This window comes from Rhinopithecus roxellana, chromosome 13 (genome assembly GCF_007565055.1).
Source record: "Rhinopithecus roxellana isolate Shanxi Qingling chromosome 13, ASM756505v1, whole genome shotgun sequence".
In the NCBI taxonomy this organism is placed as follows: Eukaryota; Metazoa; Chordata; class Mammalia; order Primates; family Cercopithecidae; genus Rhinopithecus; species Rhinopithecus roxellana.
The window spans coordinates 12,696,235-12,720,206 of NC_044561.1; the positions used below are offsets into that span (position 1 = coordinate 12,696,235).

The 23,972-nt window shown below is 51.8% G+C and overlaps 1 protein-coding gene across 2 annotated transcripts; it reads left to right on the forward strand.

The window, feature by feature from the left end:
- On the forward strand, positions 1-18,890 carry IFT27 (intraflagellar transport 27). 2 transcript variants are annotated; one of them, XM_010389176.2, is made up of 7 exons: positions 1-449; positions 8,565-8,644; positions 9,063-9,122; positions 10,230-10,289; positions 12,408-12,525; positions 13,425-13,534; positions 18,689-18,890. In XM_010389176.2, exons 1-7 carry the CDS (start codon positions 416-418, stop codon positions 18,785-18,787), a joined length of 561 nt encoding a protein of 186 aa, XP_010387478.2. In that variant the 5' UTR covers positions 1-415; the 3' UTR covers positions 18,788-18,890. The 2 variants fall into 2 exon arrangements, with proteins under 2 accessions (XP_010387478.2, XP_030771444.1); XM_030915584.1 differs by lacking the exon at positions 1-449 and adding an exon at positions 7,007-8,444.
- The last annotated feature ends 5,082 nt before the right edge of the window (positions 18,891-23,972 follow it).

Consider the following 23,972-nt stretch of genomic DNA (forward strand, 5'->3'; position numbering starts at 1 on the left):
GAGGCGGAGCAGGTGGGCTATGGTTACCTAGAGAGTGCGTTAGGTACTGTACTTGTGGCCGGAGGAGAGCCGAGTCGTCTTTCCCTGATCCCGCTGGGTAGGGCTGTGCTGAGGGTCTGGGCGGGGAGCACAGACCGTGTCCGCTCTCTTGCACCTTTTCAGACTGCCGTGTCGGGCCTCGAGCCGGGCCCACCTGGAGCCCTCCCCTGCCTACCCGCCCCCAGCGCCCGATTTTCGCCCTCAGCCCAGAAGGGCCGGGCTCGGTCATCCCCAGTCCCGTCGCGGCCACTGGCCCTTGAGATCAGCCCTCCCCACCTTCCCGTCCCAGGCCAGCCCAGGGCCCGAAGCCCACCCACCCGCGCCTCTAGCAGCCGCTCTTGTGCTCTGGGTACGGCTCGCGGGAGTGTTGGTTACCATGGTGAAGCTGGCAGCCAAATGCATCCTGGCAGGTGAGTCTGAAAATTTGCGTTTGAATACGGTGGTCTCTGGAGTCCAGAGCCTTCATAATTCATCCAAAGCTTTTGTTCACCTAAATTGCCTACCCTCTTTTCCTTTCGCTCTGCCAAAGGCGAGTTACTGCAATTACTGATACAGTAAGTTACATTAGGCGCGGAAGAATGATCTGCCAGAGCACTTCGCAGCTCCAGTGGATTTTCCCCTGCTCCCTGTCACGTACTCTGAGACCACCTTTACCAGTTGAGCCGACTCGTTAAAAAATCACTGGTTAAAACTCTGGAGGAGCAGACTTGATAAAACAAAACAAACAAAACTTAAGCAAACCTTGAGTGCTTTAGCTAAACATTTACTGTACCCCAAAGTTAGGCATCAGTGACTTTGGTAGTCTTTACTATGGAATTTTTTTTCTCTGACCTCACCCCCTCTGATAATGGTGACCTGCGTGTAGTGACCAGAGTTTGCAAAAGGCACTTGTGTATTGTCTTTAAGACCCAAAGTTACTGTGCTGCCCCTCTCCAAGAAAGGCATAAATGTTGAGACTCCCAAAGGCAGGAATCTTTGTTTTGTTGACTGATACATCCCAAGCATCCAGAACAATGCCTGGAACATAGTGGGTACTCAATAAATACTTTCAGAATGGATGAATATATGGCATGCACATTTGTAGTGTGCCCCTTGTATCACTCTGCACATTTAGAAAAACAATAGCTTGGATTATAGACTACGAAACACATATGCATGTTACTGAGTCCTTACTGCATGTGAGGCACACATATTTCATGTAATCGTCTCACCATAGCACACTGGGCTAGGTACTGGATTGTTCTTTTTTTTTTTTTTTTTTTTTTTTTTTTTTGAGACAGAGTCTCATGCTGTCACCCAGGTTGGAGGGCAGTGGCGCGATCTCGGCTTACTACAACCTCCACCTCCCTGGTTCAAGCAATTCCCCTGCCTCAGTCTCCCGAGTAGCTGGGATTACAGGCACGCACCACCATGCCCGGCTAATTTTTTTTTTTTTTTTTTTTTTGTATTTTTAATAGAGACGGGGTTTCACCATGTTGGCCAGACTGGTCTCGAACTTCTGACCTCAGGCGATCCACCCGTCTCAGCCTCGCAAAGTGTTGGGATTGCAGGCATGCGCCACCGCACCTGGCCAGGTACTGGATGGTTCTGATCTTACTGAGGCACTGAGAGATGTCAGCCAAGGTCACCCCTAGTGAAACTCCTAGGCAGGATTTCGGCCCCTCGATCTGCCCAACTCCAAAACTTGTAACTCATGTTTCTGTTCAACCTGTGACCTTTCCAGGCTTCCCTGGCCAGCTCAGGAAAGAAGGGGTGAGAAATTATATAGAGAAAAAGATGTCTTTTTAAAAAAATTCCCCTCTTCCAGACTGAGAATAAATTATGATATTTTTAATGGCTTTTATAATTTGAAAATAAAAGGGTCACACAGAAAGATGACTGACAGTAGTAACTGAATCATATTGGAGCAAAATAAATTAATGGTTCTCAGGAGAGTCTCCAGTTTCCAGAACACCAGAGGAGGCAGTGTTGTGTAACAAAAGTAATTTTGCCTGTTCCTCTTATTGGCTGTGTCATCTTGGACAAAGCACTTTTTTGAGCTTTAATTTCCTTATGGATAAGGTGGGAACATTATTTTCTGAAGTTACATTTTGTTTTAAATGGGCTTCTCTCTGTGTTCTTTTTAAATTCGGTTTTCATCATGGAGCTAACTTAATGAGCACTTTGGGTGTATCAGCTCTGTGCTAGACCCTCAGTACAGGGGGTCTCACTGAATCCTCATAGCAACCCTGGAGAATTGGTCTTATTGCCATCTTCATTTACAGATGAGGCAACTGAGGCCCAGAAAAATGAGAACGTTTGCCTTGGGTCACAGAGCTGGAAGCGGCAGAGCAGTATGATGCAGACCCTGGGTCCTAGTCTGATTTCCAGGGCTTTAGCCTAAGCTACACTGTCCTCAAGCTGTGCTCCTCTGTGCCTTTTTTTTTTTTTTTAAGATGGAATTTCACTCTCGTAGCCCAAGCTGGAGTGCAATGGCACAGTCTCAGCTCACTGCAACCTCTGCCTCCCGGGTTCAAGCGATTCTCCTGCCTCAGCCTCCCGAGTAGCTGGGATTACAGGCGCCCACCACCATGCCCAGCTAATTTTTTTTGTATTTTTTAGTGGAGACGGGGTTTCACCATGTTAGCCAGGCTGGTCTTGAACTCCTGACCTCAGGTGATCCGTCCGCCTCAGCCTCCCAAAGTGCTGGGATTACAGGCATGAGCCACTGCGCCCGGCCCTTTTTTTTTTTCTTTTGGCGTAATTTCACTCTGTCTCCCAGGCTGGAGTGCAATGGTGCACAATCTTAGCTCACCGCAACTTCCGCCTCCTGACTCAGCCTCCCACGCAGCTGGGGTTACAGGCACACGCCACCATGCCCAGTTAATTTTTGTATTTTTAGTAGAGATGGGGTTTCGCCATGCTGGTCAGGCTGGTCTCGAACTCCAGACCTCAAGTGAACTGCCCGCCTCAGCCTCCCAAAATGCTGGGATTACAGGCATGAGCCACCCACTGTGCCCGGCCTCTTTGTGCCCTTCTTTACCCCAACTCCCTTGGGCAGTTCTCTCATTTGAGTGCAGCCACTGCCTAATTAATGGCTCCTGAACTCCAGCCTGCGCCTCAATCTGCAGCCTCTTTTTTTTTTTTTTTTTGAAACGGAGTCTCGCTCTGTCGCCTGGGCTGGAGTGCAGTGGCCGGATCTCAGCTCACTGCAAGCTCCGCCTCCCGGGTTCACGCCATTCTCCTGCCTCAGCCTCCGGAGTAGCTGGGACTACAGGCGCCCGCCACCTCGCCCGGCTAGTTTTTTGTATTTTTAGTAGAGACGGGGTTTCACCGTGTTAGCCAGAATGGTCTCGATCTCCTGACCTCGTGATCCGCCCGTCTCAGCCTCCCAAAGTGCTGGGATTACAGGCTTGAGCCACCGTGCCCGGCAGCCTCTTTTCAGGGCTTCCACAGCATTTCCTCTTGAAAGTTCCCAGGGACCAAAAGACCTCAGCCCAGAAATCAACCCCCTTTGACACCCCCCACCCACGCCTGCCACACACACACCATTGGTTTTATTTTTCCATCCATGACCCACAGCCCTACTGCTGAAACTGAGTTTTTCTGTTTTTTCTCTCACATAACTAGTCATTGAAGGACCTGATGTTCAGTTCAAGTGTTGATGCGTTGAACAGATACTCACTGGGCACCTGCTGTGTCTGAGTCACCGTGCAAGGTGCAGTGGGCATGCAAGCATGAAGCAGTTGCATTCAAGGAAGAACTAAGATGCACGTGATAAGTTCTAACACAGCGAACACAAAGCAAATGCCCTTTGTGTGCCAGATGCGGGGAAATACCTCAAGGCACAGCTGCTGCTTGTTCTGGTTCTGGAGAAGAGAGAAAACAACATTTGACATTGATCTATATTTTATTTACTTTTTAAAAAAACACTTAAATAGTACTTATCTATGTCAGGCACTGTACATACTAACCCATTTAATCCTCATAACAATTCTGCAAGGTAGGTGCTATGATTATCCTATGTTATACATGTTGCAACTGAGGCACAGAGAGGTTAACTAACTGATTTAAAGTCACACAGCTAGAAAGTGATGGAGCTGGAGTCTGGCTTCACAGTCTGTGCCCTTAAGTACCATGATATTCTGCCTCTTGATATACATGGAGATGGTAATAGAGCCTCCTGGGAGGGTTGCTCTGACATCACATCTTGCACTGCCACTGAGCAGTGATCCACATTAGCCACACAGATAAAGACGAAGGAGGGAGAGATGGCCTTCAGAGGCTGTGCAGGAAGGGTGTTACCTGAGATTTCCTTGCAGAGAATGGACAGGATTTGAATTTGGTCTAGGGGTACCTGGAAGGAGGTGGCCTTGAGGAATTTTCAGGGACTGGGAGAACAGGAATGCAGAGCCCGGATTTGGGGTAAGGGATTGTTGGGGAGAGAGTGGGAAGGTAGGTTAGGGCTGACTGCGGAGATGAGTAGGCCGTGAAGGAATCCTCAGTGGGGTTTGTGTGAAGGTTTGCCAAGATGGAGGCACTGTGTTATGAGGGTCCATCTGTTGATGCCACGCTCTGGGCGGATTGGAGCCGGGAGAGAAAAAGAAGAGGAAAGAAGTGTTTTCGGTTAAGGCACAGTCAGGAAGACAGAAAACACAGTCGTCATTTCAGCAGAGACATTTTAATATGTGGAATTGGTTCATCAGGCGTTGGAGGACTGAGGAAACAAGAAGGGCAGCACTGAGATGACACAGAGTGGCGGGCAGAGGTCGGGGGTGTCAGAAGCTTGAAGAGCCCCAGGGAGCTGGGATCCGGACCCCTGAAGAAGGGGCCCTGCCTGGCTGGTGCCAGCACCTCAGGAGTCCAGTCACCCGCCGCGTGACTCCAGCACATGCCACAGAGCACTAGGACCCATTCCCACTGGGAGGAGCCCATCCCTGTGTTCAGGGCAAGACACACCAAACCAGTTCCAAACCATCCTGGAGGGTCTGTGTTTTAAGACCACACCCGGTACCAAGGACTACATAAGTCAGGGGCCAGGCAAAAACCAGCAACTCTATTCGGCATTTCAATGGTGAGGATTTCAGTAGGATGTTAATGACACAGGTGCTGGAGGACTGGAAGAGGAAAAGGGGGAGACTGAGGCAGCACGGGTAGTAACTGCAGGAAGGAGCACCGCCTCTCAGGCTGGGGAAGCAGAGGGAAGCATGTGGGGCTCTCAGCCCAGAAGCAGGGAGGAGGGGCCCTGGGAGCCGAGGTGTGGATCTCTGAGAGGAGGGCACTGCCCACTGGTGCTGGTTCCTCTGGGGACAGCAATAAGGCTGGTCTGGGAGTAGGGAAACACATACACACAGAAAAAACCAAGACAGGAAGCAGTTAGTGCTGCTGGGGTGCAGGCCCAGGGTAGTGCTAAGAAAAAGGAGAAGCAGGCGGGAAGAGCATGTCCTCTCCCCTGATGCCGGCCTTCCCCTCTTCTTCCAGAACTCCCATTGGCAAAGCCTAACAGGAAGCTCCTAGCAAGGGAGAAACATGTCTGCAGAGGCCCCCTCCCCAGCACACCACGGAAGGACTTGAGGCTGAGACAGAAACCCAGCAGTGAGGTCTGAGCTAACTGGGGCGGGGTCAGCAGGGAGGGCCGAGCAGAGGTGGGCTGAGACTCAGCCAAGGATGTGAGGAATGCAAGGGAGGCTGCCTGGAGATGGGAGGGAGGAGGAGGAGCAGTCAGAGGTGACCTGTTGAATCTGGGGACGATGAAAATACATGATGGCATCACGAACAGAAAGCATGGGCAAGGGGGACGACACACTCAGGACCAGGGCATGACAAAGCTTGGCCGTAGACAGACTGAGGTTGGAGGAAGATCCTTCATTCTAATGGCAACTGACAATGCACATGGGTTTTTGGATATATAGACAAAGATTGGGAGGGAGAGCCTGCCTTCTTTCAAGGTGACGAGAGTCAGTGGGATGGAGTGGACTGGGAGCAGAGCGCTACCGAGGACAGGCCTATGGGAATGCCTACACTCGGGGGGCATAGGGGCAGGCAGATGGCAGGAGACCCAGGCCAGGGCAGGGTCACTGAGGCCATGGGGACCGGACTCGGGAAGGAAGGGGTCGCTTCAGGCTGACTCACATCCTTCAGAGACATCAAGGAGGATGAGAACCAAGAAAAGGCCATTGGCCTTGGCAACTGTGAGGTCACAGGTGACCTCGCATCGTGCCCTTGCAGACGTCATCCTCTCTGTCCTGCAGAGCCCTGCCTGCTGTCACCCCCAGGCCCAGCCCTTGCCCCCAGGGAAGCCTCCTTCCCCAGTGAACCCTCTCATTCATTTCTTTCCTCGATGCTCCCCAGACGCCTTGCTTCTCAGTTTGTGCTATTTGAATTTGCACTTGTCATCCTGTTGCTCTGCAAATGTGTTTATCAGTTATTTCACCTCCCTGTGCTTCTGAGCCCTCATAGCCAACACAGGCAGTTTCCTGTAAGTGTTGGTGACTGTGACTGACAGTCAGAGGAAAGATTTATGAAATTAACCAGAACAAATCTGTGAGGAATCTCATAAGCAGGAGGAGCTGATTTCCAGCTGGATTCAGGAGCAGTACTGGAGTCGGGAGGGCGGGCGCAGTCAGGGCCCAAGGAAGGAAAGCGACGCGCTCTGTTTGCTCCGAGATGGACGGGTACCCCGTGACGGTCTAGGCTGTAGTTGCCCCAGATGTCATGGAAGGCTGCGGTGAGGAGGGCCTGGAGGGGCAGCATTAAAAATGGGTCAGAACTCATGCCTGTAATCCCAGCACTTTGGGAGGCAGAGGCAGGCAGATCACCCGAGGTCAAGAGTTTGCAACCAGGCTGGCCAACATGGTGAAACCCCGTCTATACTAAAAATACAAAAATTAGCTGGGCGTGGTGGTGAGCACCTGTAGTCCTAGCTACTCGGGAGGCTAAGGCAGGACAATCACTTGAACCCGGGAGGCAGAGGTTGCAGCGAGCCGAGATCACGCCACCGCACTCCAGCCTGCGTGACAGAGACTCCATCTCAAAACAAGAAAAGGATCAGAAGTGGTCCCTGAGCTCTAGGAGAGGAGCAAGGCCTGGGAAGAGCATGAGGTTGGAATCCCGGGCAAGTTACCCAGCCTCTCTGAGCCTCAGTCTCTTCATCTGTCAGGTGAGGTTAATGATACCTTGGCGGGGAAGGAATGAATGGGATTGTGTGAACAGGTCCGTGAGGGGGGCTCAGCACTTGTTGGTTCCCTTCTAAGGAGTGATGACAAATAGAAAAGCAGGACCTGAATAGCTCACTCAAACCTGGAGGAGTTCACATAAAATGAAATGACACAAGCATTGAAATAATTGTCTTACAAGAGAAAATTATAGGTGGGAAAAGTCAAAACTGAAAAGTGAACAGTAGCAGACTGTCGAGAAGTTGAGGAAAGAAGTGTTGAAGCCGACTGTAAAGTGGGAAGCAAAGGTGAAGAGACGGTACCAAGTGATGTGAGTTGGAAGCCGCGGAGTGCGGTGCTGATTTTGCTAAGCATCCAGAGGATGAGAAGCCAAAAGCACATGTTCTGCCAGGGCCTGGACGGTGGAGTGCAAGTCCATGTAAGACTCAGGAGGAAAAGAGGTAGAACATGGAAACCACTGGCATCAAAGGAGGCTCAGCAGAGTCATGGGAGGGAAAATGGGGAGGGCAAAGGGGAATTAAAGACGGGCAGGGAGAGCTTCCAGCACCTGTGACGGGCACAGGAGGAGCGCTCGATTAAATGGCGCCCAGCCATCTTGTGAAGGGCTTAGGTCTGAGATCGAAAACTGCGACATAAACCTTTAGTTCTGAGGGACCAGTTTCTGGGGCTATTGACCAGCAGAGGAGAGGGAGATAAAGCCAGTAGGTGAGAGACGAGCTTGGAGGAGGTGACTGCTATTGCAGATAGAATTGGTGGAGAGGCCCCCGGGAAGATGAATCCTCGGGTCACAGGCGGGCACTCCGCAATGGAGATGGAGCATAGCATTTGGAAAGAGATTTCAGGATGATGAACATAGCCTCAGACTTCTTGCTTCCCACAAATGCAGAGACCCTTCCATCCCTGAGCCCCCACCCAAAATAGTATTCAGGTGGAAGCTGTCAACCCAGATTGGGTCAGTTGACAGGTGAGTCTGCCTGTCAGTGCCAGTCACACTTCTTTACCTTCAAGACTTCAAAGTAAATTCCAGTTTGGAAGTGACAGCTTTTCCCCATGGGGCGTGTTTCAGTGGAAGAGCGTCAGTTCCGTTTCCAGGGCCCCAAAGCCCTCCGTAAGCTCTGTTACCTTCTGGGTCAGTTCCCATGGATAAAAGGCTTAGCCATGCAGGAATGTGCTCTGGCTGCTGTGAGGTTTGCAGATCAGTCTCATGGACCTGTGCCCTGCCCACGGCCTCAGAACAAGTTCCTGTGAGAGGCAAGTACATCTCTCAAAACTCACTGAAGTTTTTGGTTTCTAGACTAATGTTCTGCAGCGAGAGATTCTCAAGTTGGATGAGAACTGAGGCATTCTTCTTCTTCTTTTCTGACCTCACAGGAGACCCAGCAGTGGGCAAGACTGCCCTGGCGCAGATCTTCCGCAGTGACGGAGCCCATTTCCAGAAGAGCTACACCCTGGTGAGCTGGGGAGTTGAGACCTGGCCACAGCTTAAAGAGAAGTGCTCGGTTCACCGTGAGTGAGTGACTGCGAAGTTCCTTGAAGAAGCCTTAAGACAGCTGATGAGAGGCTGCTCGGAGGGCCATGTAGAGATCGTTTTTCCCACTAGCCCAGGGTGAGAGGTCGGCTACAGAGCAGACTGGCCACAAGCAACTTGGCCACCATGCATAGCAGCTCATGTCGGGGCAGGGAGGTGGAGAGGACTAGTGGGTCCTCTCTGACTTCTGCACACTGAGCTGCTTCTCACCAGAACGAGTCCAGAACAAACCCTTCCACTGGAGATAGCCCCCCCTGGGATCGGGGTGCTTGTGTGTCCTCCTGTAACAGGCTCCCGCTTTGGGGGCCCTCAATGCTAACATTCTTGGTGTTCCTCGGCAGACAACAGGAATGGATTTGGTGGTGAAGACAGTGCCAGTTCCTGACACGGGAGACAGTGTGGTGAGTGATGCCTTTACCCAAGGGAACTCAGGGCTCCCCCAGCTGGGCCCAGGGTCTCTATAGTCACACCACCCTCTCTAGGAGAGATGTAGTGCAAGGCTGTGGCCTGGACTTGTCTGAGCATTTCGGAATAGAATCGGGAAGCATTTGGGGGAGGGACTGAGGAGGTGGAGGAGGAAGGAAGGAGGACTAGGATATGGGCCTGGCCCTCAAAGAACTTGTTCTCTACTATCAAGGTTCTTGAGTCTCTGTATGGGAACCTGGGACTCTTGAAAGTGGATTGCAAGATGTTATGTTGGTGTGTACTTTTCCAGAGAGAGGGTTTGTAGCTTTCACCAGATTCCTAAAAAGGTCTGAGAAAAAAAAAAAAAGTGTAAGTACTTCTGATGAAGAGAAAGGTGAGTGCCCAGGTAACCAATATGCAAAACAGACCATGGCACTGATGTTCAGATGGCATACGCTGGGGATCAGAGGCCAGCCAGGAAATACCCAGTGCCAGGAGGGAGCTTGGCGGGGAGCCGAGGGGTGATTTCCTAGGGGAGTAGCCCTAGGGGCTCTCACATGAGCTGGGGAAAGTTTGGACAGGGCAGGAAGGGTCATCCCGCACCCTCTGTCTGCATCACTCCTTAGCCATCCCAGAAGGGTGACAGAATGTCCTACTTTAAACACCTTCCCCAGGCCCTACTCAGTGACCTCCTTTAGAAAGAATTGTTCTAAGATTTGAAAATCAATTTGGTTAACAAAGTGCAGAATGACCTTTTGGAAACCAGAGCGCTTGCCGGCCTGTTTAACATTCTGTTCTGCCAGGTGGGAAGTCAGCTTGTTCCTGGTATTTTTGCATTCAGGGTTACAAGAGGTGAGATTCTACACAGAAAGTGCTGGTTGGTGCGAGAACCCGTCGTACCGCCTCTCTAAGACTCTGGAGTTCGCTCCTTTCCTTTCCCCATCATCTTCTCTCGTGCCTAGGAGAAAGGACAGAGCATGTATGAATTTGTGGGTGCCTATATTTCACCCCTAAGACAAGCCTAGTGTGAGCTGAGAGTGATACCACTGACTCGTAGCTTGTGGTTTTTCCATGTGGAGACGTTCTTGCTTTTCTGATCGTAGGAACTCTTCATTTTCGACTCTGCTGGCAAGGAGCTGTTTTCGGAAATGCTGGATACATTGGCAAGTAGCACGTGGTCTTTTTCCTGACCATCACCACCTCCTGCCAAAACGTTGGCCCCTGACAGTGCTCACACAGCAGTTTCCCTGCACTGTGCTGTTGGGAAGCTCCCATGGCATTCCTCTTTAAGGGGCGTTCCTCCCAGCCCAGGACTCGTGGCTACTTGGCAAGAAGGAGCGGCTGATGCGCGTGACTGCCCGGGCCCCAGCTCTGGGGTGCCCAATGGGCCAAGAGCCTTGCGGCTCGATCCTTGCAGCCCTCCCCCTGTGAGGCCTCCCTTCTTTAGAGCAACACCCTCCTGATGGTGTTGGAGCAACACCCTCCTTTCAGATGGTGTCGCCTACCTCCCAGGACAGTACAGACTGCCTCCTTCCCCTCTGGGAAGTGCTGAGAGGCCTCAGCCTATAATGAGGCTCACTTTCTGCTGTTCCACTGGGGTTTGCTCCGGGAAATGCCGCTGCTGCTGCCCAGGGCTCACCATGCCCCATCCACCGCCGTCCCACCAGCCTCGCAGGATCCGCTTGCTGTACCTTCCATGGTAACAGTCTCACTAATCTGGGCCAGCGAGCTAATTAGAAGGTTTGAGTTCTCCAGAGCCCTCCCCTGCCTTTCCAAGAACAGCCACATTTTAATGGAAACTGTTTTCTGCCCCTTTTTTTTTTTGTCGCCTAAGAGAAGTAGATCGAATGATAGTGATTTCATACAGGGTTGGCTTCATGCATCGGTTCATGATGTTCACCCCAATTGCCTACTGTGGGCATGGCCTGGCACTGGGGCTGCCATGCCCAGTAGAAGGGAAGATGTATTTGGGCAAATCCAGGCCATGTGCCACCCGTCAGCTCACACCCTTCCCTCCAGCCAGCCCTGACTCCCGGTTCACCCACTCTGGCTTTAACTTGATGGCAGGCCTCTCCAGGATCCCCTCACTGAAGCCTGGAAGAAGGAGGGTTTCTTGAGTTAAAACCATGCTGAGGTGTCTCCTGCATGCATGTAACAGAGTTCAGTGTGTTCTAGCAGGAGTTCAAGAGTTAATCAGTTTAGTTCACAGTCCTCCCATCCTGGACACTGCCAGGAGCCAGCACAGCCTTATAGGGTGAAGAGGAGCCCTCCAGAATGGACTCTGGGCTGGCCTTCCAAGGATCCTAAAGGGAATTCAATCTGGAGGGAAAAGGATTATCCTCTGTATCCTGGAAGGTTACTGACACCCCAGAAATAAACCAGGTCCTAATTGTGCAAGGTTGGGGGATCCAGAAACCAGGGCATGACCAAGAGTCACAAGCACCAGGGTGCGCACCCACAGCCTGTACAGGGCCATCCTATGTCCAGGAGTAGGCAGCAGGACGTCCCAGGACTCTGAGCAGCCCCTGAAGGCGACAGTCCCTGAGAGTGTAGTCTTGGCTCTTAATTGGGTCATGGAGCCCTGTCCAGTTGTCGATGTGGTTTGGATTAGGCTGAGGCAGGGATGGCAAGAGAAGCAGAAAATGCCCTCTGCATTTTAAAAAGCCAGCTCTTATTAGGAAGATGCAAGCAAACAAGCTCCCAGGGCTGGCTAATGAAGAAGAATCTTCTTTCAGGGCTGGAAAGCACAGAAACATAACTTGCATGGTGGTGGGCTCTCGATAAGAATGAGTGGAGAATGACTGAACGAGGCCAGCCACAGGTGAAAGCAGATTTCTGGGTAGAGAAGACCTCAGTCGTCCCCCATCTCTGTCATCGTTGTCATTGTTTTTAAAGCCTGTCAGGCCTGGACAAGTCACTTAGCCTCCCTGAATTCGGTTTCTTCAGCTACAAAGTGGAAAATATTCAGACACTACCGAGTTGGGAGGCTTCACAGTGAGGCGCAGAAGTGCCCAGCAGAGCCTGGCCCAGACATGAGCTCTCATCCTTGGCAGTAGCCCCCCAGCCCTGCCTCCTGCCACTGAATGGGGCCCCCTGTTCATTCTTTTGGGGAAATTGTTTGACTTCTGTGGGTGTGGCTGTTTTCTGACTCCTGTCCCCCTTGTAGTTTTCTGTTTCCCTCTATTCCCCATATCCTTTCCCTTGGAGGGCCAAATTGTCTCCCAGCCTTGAAGTCACTTTTCCTGTTACTGACCCATGCTCATCCTGTCCCTCTTGCACAGTGGGAGAGTCCCAATGTCTTATGTCTCGTCTATGATGTGACCAGTGAACAGTCCTTCAACAACTGCAGCAAGTGGCTGGAGAAGGCTCGGCTCCAGGCTCCAGGCCTCTCTCTCCCAGGTACGAGCTGCAGACACCCATGTTTCCCAGAGGCATCTCTGTCCTTCAGTTCAAGAGCACAAGGGCATTGCAGAGGTAGCTGTGGGTGGAGAAGGGGCCCTGGGCTTTGACTTTGATGGCCTAAGGCATACACTGGCCCTGCCGCTTAGCAGCCATGCCAACCTCGGTGAGTCACCACACACACCTCTCCCAGTCTAGGAAATGGGAATGAGGACACGCACCTGGCAGGGCTGTGGGTAGACTCAATAAGGGGAGGGTGCTGTAATATCAGTTGTTAATTCCAGAAAGCTAACCCCAGGGAAGAGTTCCTAATTTTCTCTTGTATATGGGGTACAAGTAAACATTCAAGTCCTGTTGTCACTTCTGAATGCTTTAAATCAGTTTATTTTTCGTCCCTATGTGAGATCAACAAATTCTCCTCATTATAGACCGGGGAAAGTGATCTCCAGAGACAGGCTCAAAAATTAGCTGCAGCTGATGCAGCTGGGAGCTGAACTAAATTACCTCTGAATCCCTGACTCCAAGCCGAGTCCTCAGATTAGTATTAATGACCAGTTTACAGTTTGCTCCATGTGCTAGGAATTATTACAAGGCTCACATAAATTTGGCCCTCGCCTTCACGCGTTTGCAGCCCTTTAAGGAGGCAAGGGAGACAGATATACATGAGGTCTAGAAAAAAGATCTAGCAGAAGCTATGCATGAAAAGCAAAGCCCACCTGTCTGTGGCCCTCGGGGCCAGCACGGGAGACCCCCGGCTTTCCCTGTGGGGTCTCACCAGCTTGAGTCGGGCAGCTCTTAGAGGATGCTTTACACCCCTCAAAAATAGTGCTCTCATCTCGCCCGCCGTCCTTCCAGACTGTGACAGTGAAGTGTCATATTTTGGTTGTTTCTTCTGATAGGTGTTTTAGTTGGGAACAAGACAGACCTGGTCGGCAGGCGAGCAGTGGACTCAGCTGAGGCCCGGGCATGGGCGCTGGGCCAAGGCCTGGAATGTTTCGAAACATCCGTGGTGAGTATCTCCGTTTGCCTCGTCGCCAAGTCTGGAGTGGGCCTCTGCTGGCAGCGGTCTTGCACATGACCTCACGTGCAGGGAGCTGTTACTCCACCATATGCAGAGTCTCATTTGGAACTGATGTTTACATTCTTAGCCCAAGATCTCTTCTCAGTACAGCAGTAGCCGCTCAGATATAACAGGAAGGCAGATTAGCCAGCCAACCCTGGGAAAATATGTATCTCAACTAGTAAGAAACAGAAGTGCATTGTGTGTGGTGATCAGGACCCTTGACGTTTGCATGCAGTATTCTGGGTTCAGATGTTGCTGGAACATTGTTTCCTGTGGCCCTGACAATCAGGCCTGTGAACCAGAAGTTGGTCTCACGGTTCCCATTCCAGTGTTGAGCTGCTCAAGTGACTTGTCCAAAGTCCCATGATTAGTGAAGGCTGGAGCCAGGACTAGGACTTGTGGCCTCTAATTCCCATCAGTGCTTCCCATCCTCACCTTGCTGCATCCCCAGGGTGACTCCAGGCCACAAAGTGCCTGCCAGTTAAAAGATCAGAAGACCTCATTAAGTAGAAAAAGTAAGTGATTTGTTATCAGCATCTTCAGTACACTTTTCATGGCAAAAGCTGCAATTACTTTTGCGCCAACCTCATGTATCATGATTTTAGCTGTCCAGCACTGAGGAAACTGCTTCCTGTGTTTGGGAGTTTTAAAGTCCCATCCTCCCTGAGGCCAAGATGCAGGCATGTGACCCAGGCTGCACCAATCAGATCCCTCACGTGAGACTCCACTAGGAAGGGCGTGAAGTGACGACCTGCCCTCTAGGAGCAGGAGTGGCCCCAGACATCCATCTCAGAGCCAGCAGGGGCCGGGGTGTTGGTTGCCCTGCCCCTTGCCAGGGTTGCTAGCTGGGGAGACCACCAGGCCTGGCACAGTCATGGTCGTAACTTGGCCCTCACCTTGTGGCCTTTAGACCTGATTCTGTGGCCCTCAAAAGAGTCATGGGCTGGTTAATGTTCTAGAGATTGTCTTCGCATTGGCTGGTTAATGTTCTGGAGATTGTCTTCACATGGGCTGGTTAATGTTCTGGAGGTCATCTTCACATGGGCTGGTTAATGTTCTGGAGATTGTCTTCACATGGGCTGGTTAATGTTCTGGATGTCATCTTCACATGGGCTGGTTAATGTTCTGGAGATTGTCTTCACATGGGCTGGTTAATGTTCTGGAGGTCATCTTCACATGGGCTGGTTAATGTTCTGGAGATTGTCTTCACATGGGCTGGTTAATGTTCTGGAGGTCATCTTCACATGGGCTGGTTAATGTTCTGGAGGTCATCTTCACATGGGCTGGTTAATGTTCTGGAGGTCATCTTCACATGGGCTGGTTAATGTTCTGGAGGTCATCTGCTGCCCCAGCTTGACTTTGGCTCTAGGCACTTGCGCTGTTGCATCTAGGAACCTTGACCAGTGCTGCTGTCCAAGCTTATAAAATCCCCTCAACGCAGCATGCTCCCTTCACAGTGGTAAAGGCAGGCACCCTGACTCCCATGGAGAGCAGGAGAACTTGCTGTGGGAACTTGGACATGTTATTTCACCTGTTGGTGCCTCAGGCCTGTAAAATGAGGCTAATAAAATACATCCCTCACTGAGTAATAAACATGAGAATCAAGTAATATGGTGCGTATAAAACACGGATCACAAAGTCTGGTGCCTGGTAAACACTCAGTAGATGTTAGCTTTCTTAAAGTATAAATGTTGCCCCTAGAATCTTGTTTATACTGTTACTACTTACTAAATCCTTGTATTCATGGCTTGTGCAGAGGTAAATATCACCCTTGCCTCTGGTCCAATTATCACAAATGCTAAATTAATGAAGTCCAAATCAGCTTTTCCTGTACAGCGAGTTCCTCATCTTTTCTGCAGCACACCTTTGCGCAAAGCAGTAGGCGGTAGTGCCCTAGCAAACAGGATTTCAGTATTCCCCCTTCCTCCATTCATTTGTGAAATTGTCCCCACACCCCAATATTCCATATTCCCAGGAACACTTGATAGAACTCAGAAATTAAAACCCACCCCAACCTCCAAAACATGAGTCACCAAAGGCCAGTGGGCTACCAGTTAAACTCTATTCAGGTGTTGAAGTGGGTGGGTGTAAACTATGCTTGAAGAGGCTGCAGTAAGCACTTGCTATTATCTGTGCAAGTTAACTAGTCCCCCCTGAGTTAAGGCTCATAGAAGCACCACTGGCAGCTCGGTTAAGAAAGCTGTAATTAAAAAGGAAATATAACCAAACGCAGCTTGAGACGCAGCCAAGGCCTGATGCCAAGCCCATCTCCTTCTCTCCTCTGCCTAAATGCCGCAGTGACCATCCTGCCGACCCAAAGAAGGTCCCTACAGACAAGTGCAAGAACAGTCCACGGTGATCACTGCCCTCCCAGGCAAGCGAGGAGTCGGGAAGTAACGTTCGTTGAGGGCCTACTGTGTGCTAGGTGTTTTGCACACATTATTTGTTTAGGCTTCATAACAGCCCTACAATGTAACACTCCTGTGTTGTACAGATGACAGACTCAGAAAAGTTGTGTAGCTTTCCCTGGTCGCACAGTTAAACAAGGGCTAGAAACAGGACTAGGGGTCAGGCCTGTCCAGCTGGAAAACTTGGGTTTTCTAGAAGGGGTACCCTGGCCTCCCGCAGAGCCTGCTTTGGGACTCTGCAGAACCCAGTTCTAGGCCAGGCTGAACACTAGCCTGAACCTGCCCTGAGAATCCCTCACTCTAAACAGACCTACTCCACAGCTGTCCGGACTGTGTAAGCGTGATGCTGATTCGTGATCAGACAAAAGGATTCCTGTCATTGGCAACCCTCTTCACGTATTTGGAAAATAGTTCAATTTCCATCTATTTCAGAAGCATGCCGTGGTGTCTATTGAGGCTCACCTGCATTGAATTCCTTCCTTTTTATGTTGAGATCTCCCAAGATTGCGTTTTTGAGTGTTTTCGAATCCATTTAGAAATCCCCGTGTGTGCGCTATGCAGGCCTCAGTCTTTTTCCATTCCACTCTTTTTTTTTTTTTTTTTTTTTTTTGAGGCGGAGTCTCGCTCTGTCGCCCAGGCTGGAGTGCAGTGGCCGGATCTCAGCTCACTGCAAGCTCCGCCTCCCGGGTTTACGCCATTCTCCTGCCTCAGCCTCCCAAGTAGCTGGGACTACAGGCGCCCGCCACCTCGCCCGGCTAGTTTTTATATTTTTTAGTAGAGACGGGGTTTCACCGTGTTCACCAGGATGGTCTCGATCTCCTGACCTCGTGATCCACCCGTCTCGGCCTCCCTCCATTCCACTCTTAACTCTGCTTTTGACGGAAGCAGTGTTTTACCCCGACGCTGGCATTGCCTGGGACCTTGTGCTCTGCACAAACAGCAGGGCCCGGCAGGATGTACTGAATTCTTGCTCTCATGTCCAGCTGGAGGTTGATGGCCTTCAAGTCCTTGGCTGTTGGGCACTTACTGTAAATGTTCGTCTGGGCTACAAACTCTCCACTCTTCCCTCCGCACTCTCTCAGCATTGCCACCACTGTCTTTCCTCTTGGCCAACTGTTTCATTCGCTTAGGCTTTCCCTGGCTAGAAAGTCCAGGTAGCTTTCTCCAAGGGACCTGGTTTCCTTCGCACATTTCTCTCATCCCAGCTGGCCTCGAGGAAAGGCAGCTCTTCCCAAATCAGAGAATCTGGATGCTGGGCTGAGCTCCGCACCAACCAGCTGGGCCACTTCACTTGCTGGGCCTCAGACGACTCACCTGTGCAGCGAAGGCACTGCGCTTGATGCCTTCTGCAGCGTTCTTCAGTTTGGAAATCCTTCTGTTTCGCTGGGGATATTTCACGGCCTCTTCTCAAGGTTGCACTTTTGCCAGCTGCCAGGGATCGTCTCAAAACAGGTCCTTAGTGCATTCATAGCTTGAGCTACTGTCTTGAAAGTGGTACATTCCTTTTTCTGCCAGCTTGTTTCTGAAAAAGTTTTTGAATGCACACGTGTACCCACAGAGCGAGAGTGGCTGTGAAGTGAGACGCTGCCATTTCCTTTCGCCTCCAGCCTGTCCCTGCGCACCTGGAGGGGCCCATTTTCTCCACCCCTTAGATAAAATCTAGGGCAAGTTCCTTAACTTCTCTTCTCTCTCAGGTAACAAAAATCCTTTTCGGCCCCTTTAGTCACAAAAATAGTCATGATTTCAGGTATAAAGTGCCCAGCCCCGGGTGATTGTCAAAATTCTGAACTTCATTTAAATTCGCACCTCCTCTCACAGTCTTCGGGAGGGAGAGACCGGAGCCAGTAGTGCAGCGTGTTTGTTGGGGTCTGTCGTGGCCCGCTCCATACCTGCTGGGTGGATCCGGCTGGTGCCCCGTGGGCACCTCTGAGATGCCCCTCCCCACCCCATCAGTGGCGCTGTCTCACCTGCAGGCTGCTTCTCATAGGTGGTGCCCCCTCACCCGTCCTGCAGCCCCAGTTCCTGGCTGTTCATTCTTTTTGGGATGCATCACCCTCCCTGAGGTGGTTCCAGCCGAGGCCCCTTAAGACAGCACCAGGCTGGCGCCACTTGGCCCCCGCTGGTCCAGGGAAGTGCCACTGCAGCCGTGTAGTTTGACAAAGGAGGCAGCGAGGCCGTCTCGTTGGCAGCCCTCTCCTGGCTTGCCCAGCCGCCACCTCACCTCCATTCCTCCCAGGCCTGGGTCCAGCACCAGCCTAGGAAGAGGATGCCCCATGCTGTCTAGCTCTTCTTCGGGATGGGGGGCTCCTGGTTGCCTGGTATTTTGCTTTGGCATTTTGAGCCTCAGTCAAAACTAAGAGAGGAAAGGTCTCATTTTCACATCTCATCACACATAACAGTGACTACAACTAAAAGCACAGGCTTTGTAGAAACAGACGTGGGTTCAGGCCCCAGCTCCACCATTCACAAAGTGTGTGGCGTCCTGCAAGGTACCGTCATCTCTGAGTTTCCCGAATCCATCTGAGTTTCCTTCTTGTAAAACTGGCATCCATGAAAGTGGCTACCCCAAAGGGTGTGAGGATGAAATGAGGTGGAAAGTAGGTAGCCCCTGAATGAGGGAAGCATGGAGTGAGTGCTGGCCCTCTGACCCTTCTAAAAGTAACACCGCCAACTTTTTAAACTGTCTTTCCAGAAGGAGATGGAAAACTTCGAAGCCCCTTTCCACTGCCTGGCCAAGCAGTTCCACCAGCTGTACCGGGAGAAGGTGGAGGTTTTCCGGGTGCTGGCGTGAACAGCTGGAGCAGATCGTGCTGCACAACTGGAGAAGACAGAATGACCTCTGCACTTTTAATGTATAATGATGGCTTTAAATAAAATGAGGAGAAAATGTCGAAGCAGCAGCTCCTTTCACTCTTGGCCTGGGTGGCCCTAGTTCCACCGTACACTTTGGCCACTGCGTCACTGCCGGTTCCAGGGCAGCCGGGAACCCCACTGGGGACCCTGGCCCTCCCTGCTGTGAGGCTGGTGCTTTGGGACATCGCCTTGCTTGAGGGGGTGGTCCTGCCCACTCTGCGCGGCAGGGCGCACCTGCTCCCTAAAGGGCCTCCCACGGCAAAAGCGAAGCCCACGGTGGGTTTTGAAAGGGCCTGGCCCAGCGTTTGCTTACAGTTTCCCACAGCTGAAATGCCCAGCTCAGAACCTGTCCCGAGGCTGAGACGGGGCTGATGGCCCCCTCCTTATGCTGACAGAGTCCATTCTGCTGCCTGCTCCTGGCTAGCCAGATGCCAGACCTCCCTGGAGGTGGCTCCTGTCACCGGCAGAACAGTGCCCTCTGCCGGCCTCCCTTGGTGCCTGTCGCTTGGTGGAGGGCCCGGCCTCTATGGCTGTAGGGAAGGCTGAGTGCAGAAAGGCCAGGGCTCCCGCCTTCCTGGGGAGCTGGGCAACCCGCATCATCGTTTGCACTGAGCTTGACTGTTCTCCATCCTGTCTCTGCTGCCAGATTAATCTTCTAAAACACCACTTTCATCATCTCACTGCCCTGATTAAAGACCCACAGAGGTGCCTCATCGCCTTTTATTTACATCAGGCTGCCGGCCAAGGTCTGGCATCCAAGGCCTTCCCTGACTGTCACCTTTCCCCAGGGGTCTCGGCTTCTTTCAGCCCCCATGCCCCAGAGGACTTCATTACTCTCCCTCCAGGGGAGCGAGGGGCGTCGTGCAGAGAGTGCCTGCATTGGGGTGGACTGACCTAGGCCTGTCCCAATGATAATGATGGAAATTGCCCTGGTTCCTGTTTACGACCTGCCATGTCTCTACATGAGCTAAGCACATGTCATATATTCGCTAATTTAGTCCTTACAGGGCAGAGTCTCACCATCCCCCTTTTACAAATGAGGAGCTAAAGTCAGAGAATTAAGACACTTAGCCAAGGGGTGGCCGAGCCAGGATCATGGATGCCAGAGCCCGGCTCCCAGCCGCCATCCTCTTCTGCCTCCTTCCGAGCTTGGCTGGGAGCAGGTGGGGGTTAGGCTGCCTCTCAAGGTCACTGTGAGAAGTGAAGTAATGGGTGTGCAGGGCATCTGCGCACACGGTGTCAGCCAAGGTCAGGCTCTCGCATCCCCCTTCTCTTCCTGTTACTCAACATGAAGCCACTGTAGCGGCCGTGTCACGCCTTCAGCAAGTCGTTACCAAGGGCCTATCATTTGCTGGGTATTTTCCTAGGCACTAGCAGCCAGGCTGCTGGTTTTGTGCCACATGTCCTGAAAGGGAAGGCTCACCATAACCAAAGGGATGCAGTGGGTGCATTTTCAGTTGCCCCAGAATTGGTTACCAGGGCCACAGCTGTGGACAAAGATGCTAAGTAAACCACCTCCTAAAGAGATATGGTAGCTTAGGGCCAGCCCCCCTCCCCATGGCCCTAGTAGAGATGGAAGAATTGGTCCTGCTGCTGTGAGCCCCACGTCCCCCTGCTCCCCGCTCCTCCCTGTCTGTATAAGATTGGAATGGTCAAGAGAGACGGGAGTGAGGGTGACCACTGTGTTGGTGAGTGGGTGCCCCCATGTCACCCCCTTGCCCCACCAAGGGAAGGAGGCCCAAGAGGATCCTCCTGAGACAGGATGCTGCCAGGAAGAGGAGGCTGGCACGGCACTCCAGTCGGATGCTCTCTGAGCTGCAGGAACCTGGTGCCAGCTGCAGCACAGGGTGGCAAGGGCGCCCTTGGGAAGCTCAGCACACATCCCCAGAGCTGTTTGGTCCCCTCTTGGAGGCGTTCCGTGGGGAGAGGCTTGGGGAGAAGCCTACACCAGGAGCAGGAAAAGCAAGGACCACATCTGGAAGGGCGGCACAGGTGTTCCATGGAGGGCTCCTAGAAGGACCCACATGGAGTGGAGTCATGTGGCCGGCCAGACAGGTACTGACAAAGGAAGCTGTTTCCCACCTGGAAAAGGGTAGGGGGCCTCTTCCACTGGCAGGGCTGGAGGGGAATATGGCTGCCCTTTCCTGAGGAGACCGCAGCAACAGAGGAGGCTCAGCCCCCAAACGACCAGGCACTTCCGCCACCCCCCACCACCACGGAGATAACGACAGATGGAACTGGACCCAGAGGAGGCCTGTGCAGAAGACACGCGGCTCCTTCCTGGCCTCTCTGTTTCAAGTTACTCCAGAGAGAGGAAAAAAAGATCTTGCTCCCCTCCCCACTCTTCTGGAAAAGAGATTTGAACAAACACTTCGGGAGTTTGAGCTGACCTGGCCTGCCTTTCAGTGACTAGGATGGTCTGAAACATGTTGGGATCAGCCTGCTAGGAAGACCCAGCAGGAAGGGGACCTCTGCAGACCTTGATGGAAAAAAGTAATCAGGAAAAAGTAAAATGGTTTTGTTTCAGAGCCCATGGATTTGAGATTCTCCAATAAACTGGTTCTATGAGTAAACAAATGATCAAGATAATTTCAGGCAGTGCAGATGACAAAACAGAGCTGAGATGGGTGTTGATTTGTGGGGTAACTGGTTGGGGGGGGACAGGAAGGACTATGAGAAGAAGGGACATTCGCACTGAGATCCAGCAACAAGGTCAGCAAGTGCAAAGGCCCTGAGGCACGAACAAGCTTGGAACATAGAGGAACTTAAGGCTGGTGAAGACATATCCTGGTGTGTGCTGGAGAAGCAGAGGGAGGTGAGGTAGGCAGGGGCCACAGTGGGAGGAATTTCTATTTTATTCCAAAGGCAACAGGAAGCCAGTGGTGGATGGACATCAGAGGTTTTTTTTGAGTCTCGTTCTGTCACCCAGGCTGGAGTGCAATGGTGCGATCTTGGCCCACCACAACCTCAGCCTCCCAGGTTCAAGTGATTCTCCGGCCTCAGCCTCCCGAGTAGCTGGGATTACAGACACGCACCACCATGTCTGGCTAGTTTTTGTATTTTTTAGTAGGGATGGGGTTTCGCCATGTTGGCCAGGCTGGTCTCGAACAACTGACCTCAGGTGATCCACCCGCCTCTGCCTCCCAAAGTGCTGGGATTACAGGCATGAGCCACCATGCCCGGCCGGACATCAGAGCTTTTATATCCTCACAGTGCCCAGCACTATTTGGGAACCTAACAAGTGGCTATTAATTACTCCACTTACCTAAAGACCCCACTCTCAATGAGCAAACATTGACAAAATGCATGCTGCATTTGCAGATTTTATTCCTGAATGAAGGCATTTGCTGAATAAATGCTTGGATCAAGCATTTGCTGAGCACCTACTATGTGCCGATCCCTGTTCTAGATCCTGGGGATTTGTCAGTGAGTAATACAAAAATGCCTCCCCTAAGGGTGCTTACGTTCTAGGGGGGTGAGAGAGGTGATCGATTGAACAGGTAAATTTTGCAGTCTATTAGGTGGCAATAGAGCAGAGGAGTGCAGAGGACATGCCAGGGCGGGGTCTGCAATATTAAAATGCGGAAGTCGGGAAGACCTTACTTGGAAGGTGACATTTAAGCAGGATTTGAGGGTCAGGGCACCTGGCACCCTCTAGGCATGGTTGGCTCACCAGTGCCCCCTCAGAGATGGAGCACTTTCTTTTCCTGGTGCCCAGCACTGAACCTCAGTAAAGTCCAATGAGCGTGGGAGGTGTGGAGGGACACCAGAGATGCAGACCTGCCCCTAGAGTCACCTGCAATCCATGGAGAAGAAAGAGGAGCCGACTCTGGATTTCTAAACTCCAGTGGAACCCAAAAAGGGTTGATCTTTCAAATCCTGAGGGAAGTTAGAGGAACCACCTCCTCTGTCTCCTTTAGGATCTCAGAAGAAGGTTCTGTTTGTTGTCCTCTACAATTCTTGCCTTCTGTAAGAGCGGTTTGGCCCGGGATCCAGCCTCTTGTCTCCTTCCATGGCTCTGGGCTGGCCATTCCGCAGCATCTTTTTGGCTGCCTCTTGACATCACCTGATTCAGCCACAGAGGGCGGGGAAGCCCAGGTGACTGGGAGGGTGGACACACTGTGGGGCCAGTCGCATCTGGGATGGGTGTTCAGAAACAGTTGCTCAGTTCCAAGGCACTGCCTCCGTGACACCCATGCCCCTCCCTGCCGTGTTCATTCAGATGTGGATGGGGTAGGAGCAACCCGCCAGGCGGGTTTCCTGGACACTCTTTCTGCTGTGAAAGGAGCCCTGTAGTTTTCCATATCTGGGAAACATGCATAGGATAGACTGTCTTCTGGAAGGAGAGTTGGGGGCAGGAGGCAACCTGCTTCAGTGTCTATAAATAAAATGCATTCATTTTGGTGCTAAAATGTTGTGTTTTTAAAAATGGAAAACTAAAATCTTCCTGGCCCAAACTGGAGTGGCAAGAAGCACAGATTCAATTGATCCCAGGATGGGAACTGAAATTTACACTAAGCCACATCTACTGGACGATTGGTGCCCATCCTGGAGATGCGGAGGGAAACCTTTGGTTTTGCACCTGTGCTTCCTATTCCAGCATTCATCTCTGTCCAGGATCCTGCCCTGCATTGGAGATCAGAGAGGACTGAGGAAGTGGCCTGGAGGAGCTCCAGGTCTGCTGCCTGGGAAGAGTTTCCAGGGACCTTGCAGGGAAATACCTTATGTTAGCCAGGGAAGAGAATTCCAGACAAAGGGAAGCATATGCAAAGGCCCTGGTGCATGAAGCTGGAGGCCTTCTTGGGGAACTGTGTGCATTGTAGGGTTTGGGGAGAGAGGGGTGCCCAGCAGGTGAGGTCAGAGACAAGGATGAAGCAAGAACATGGAGCTCTTTGTACCCAGAGCAGAGGAGTTGGACTTTTTCCAGAAGGGAGTGGAGAGCCATTATTAGAAGTGGCTCACCTGGATTTTTGCTGTGGAAAGATCAGCCTGGAGGAATTGGAGGGTTGAGTGAGAGAGAAGGTGCCTGGAGGTAAGGAAACTGAGAGCTGATGGGGACAAGCGGTAAGGTGGGACAAGGGGTAAGGAAGACAAGGCTTGCACCATCTCCAGCATTTGCAAAA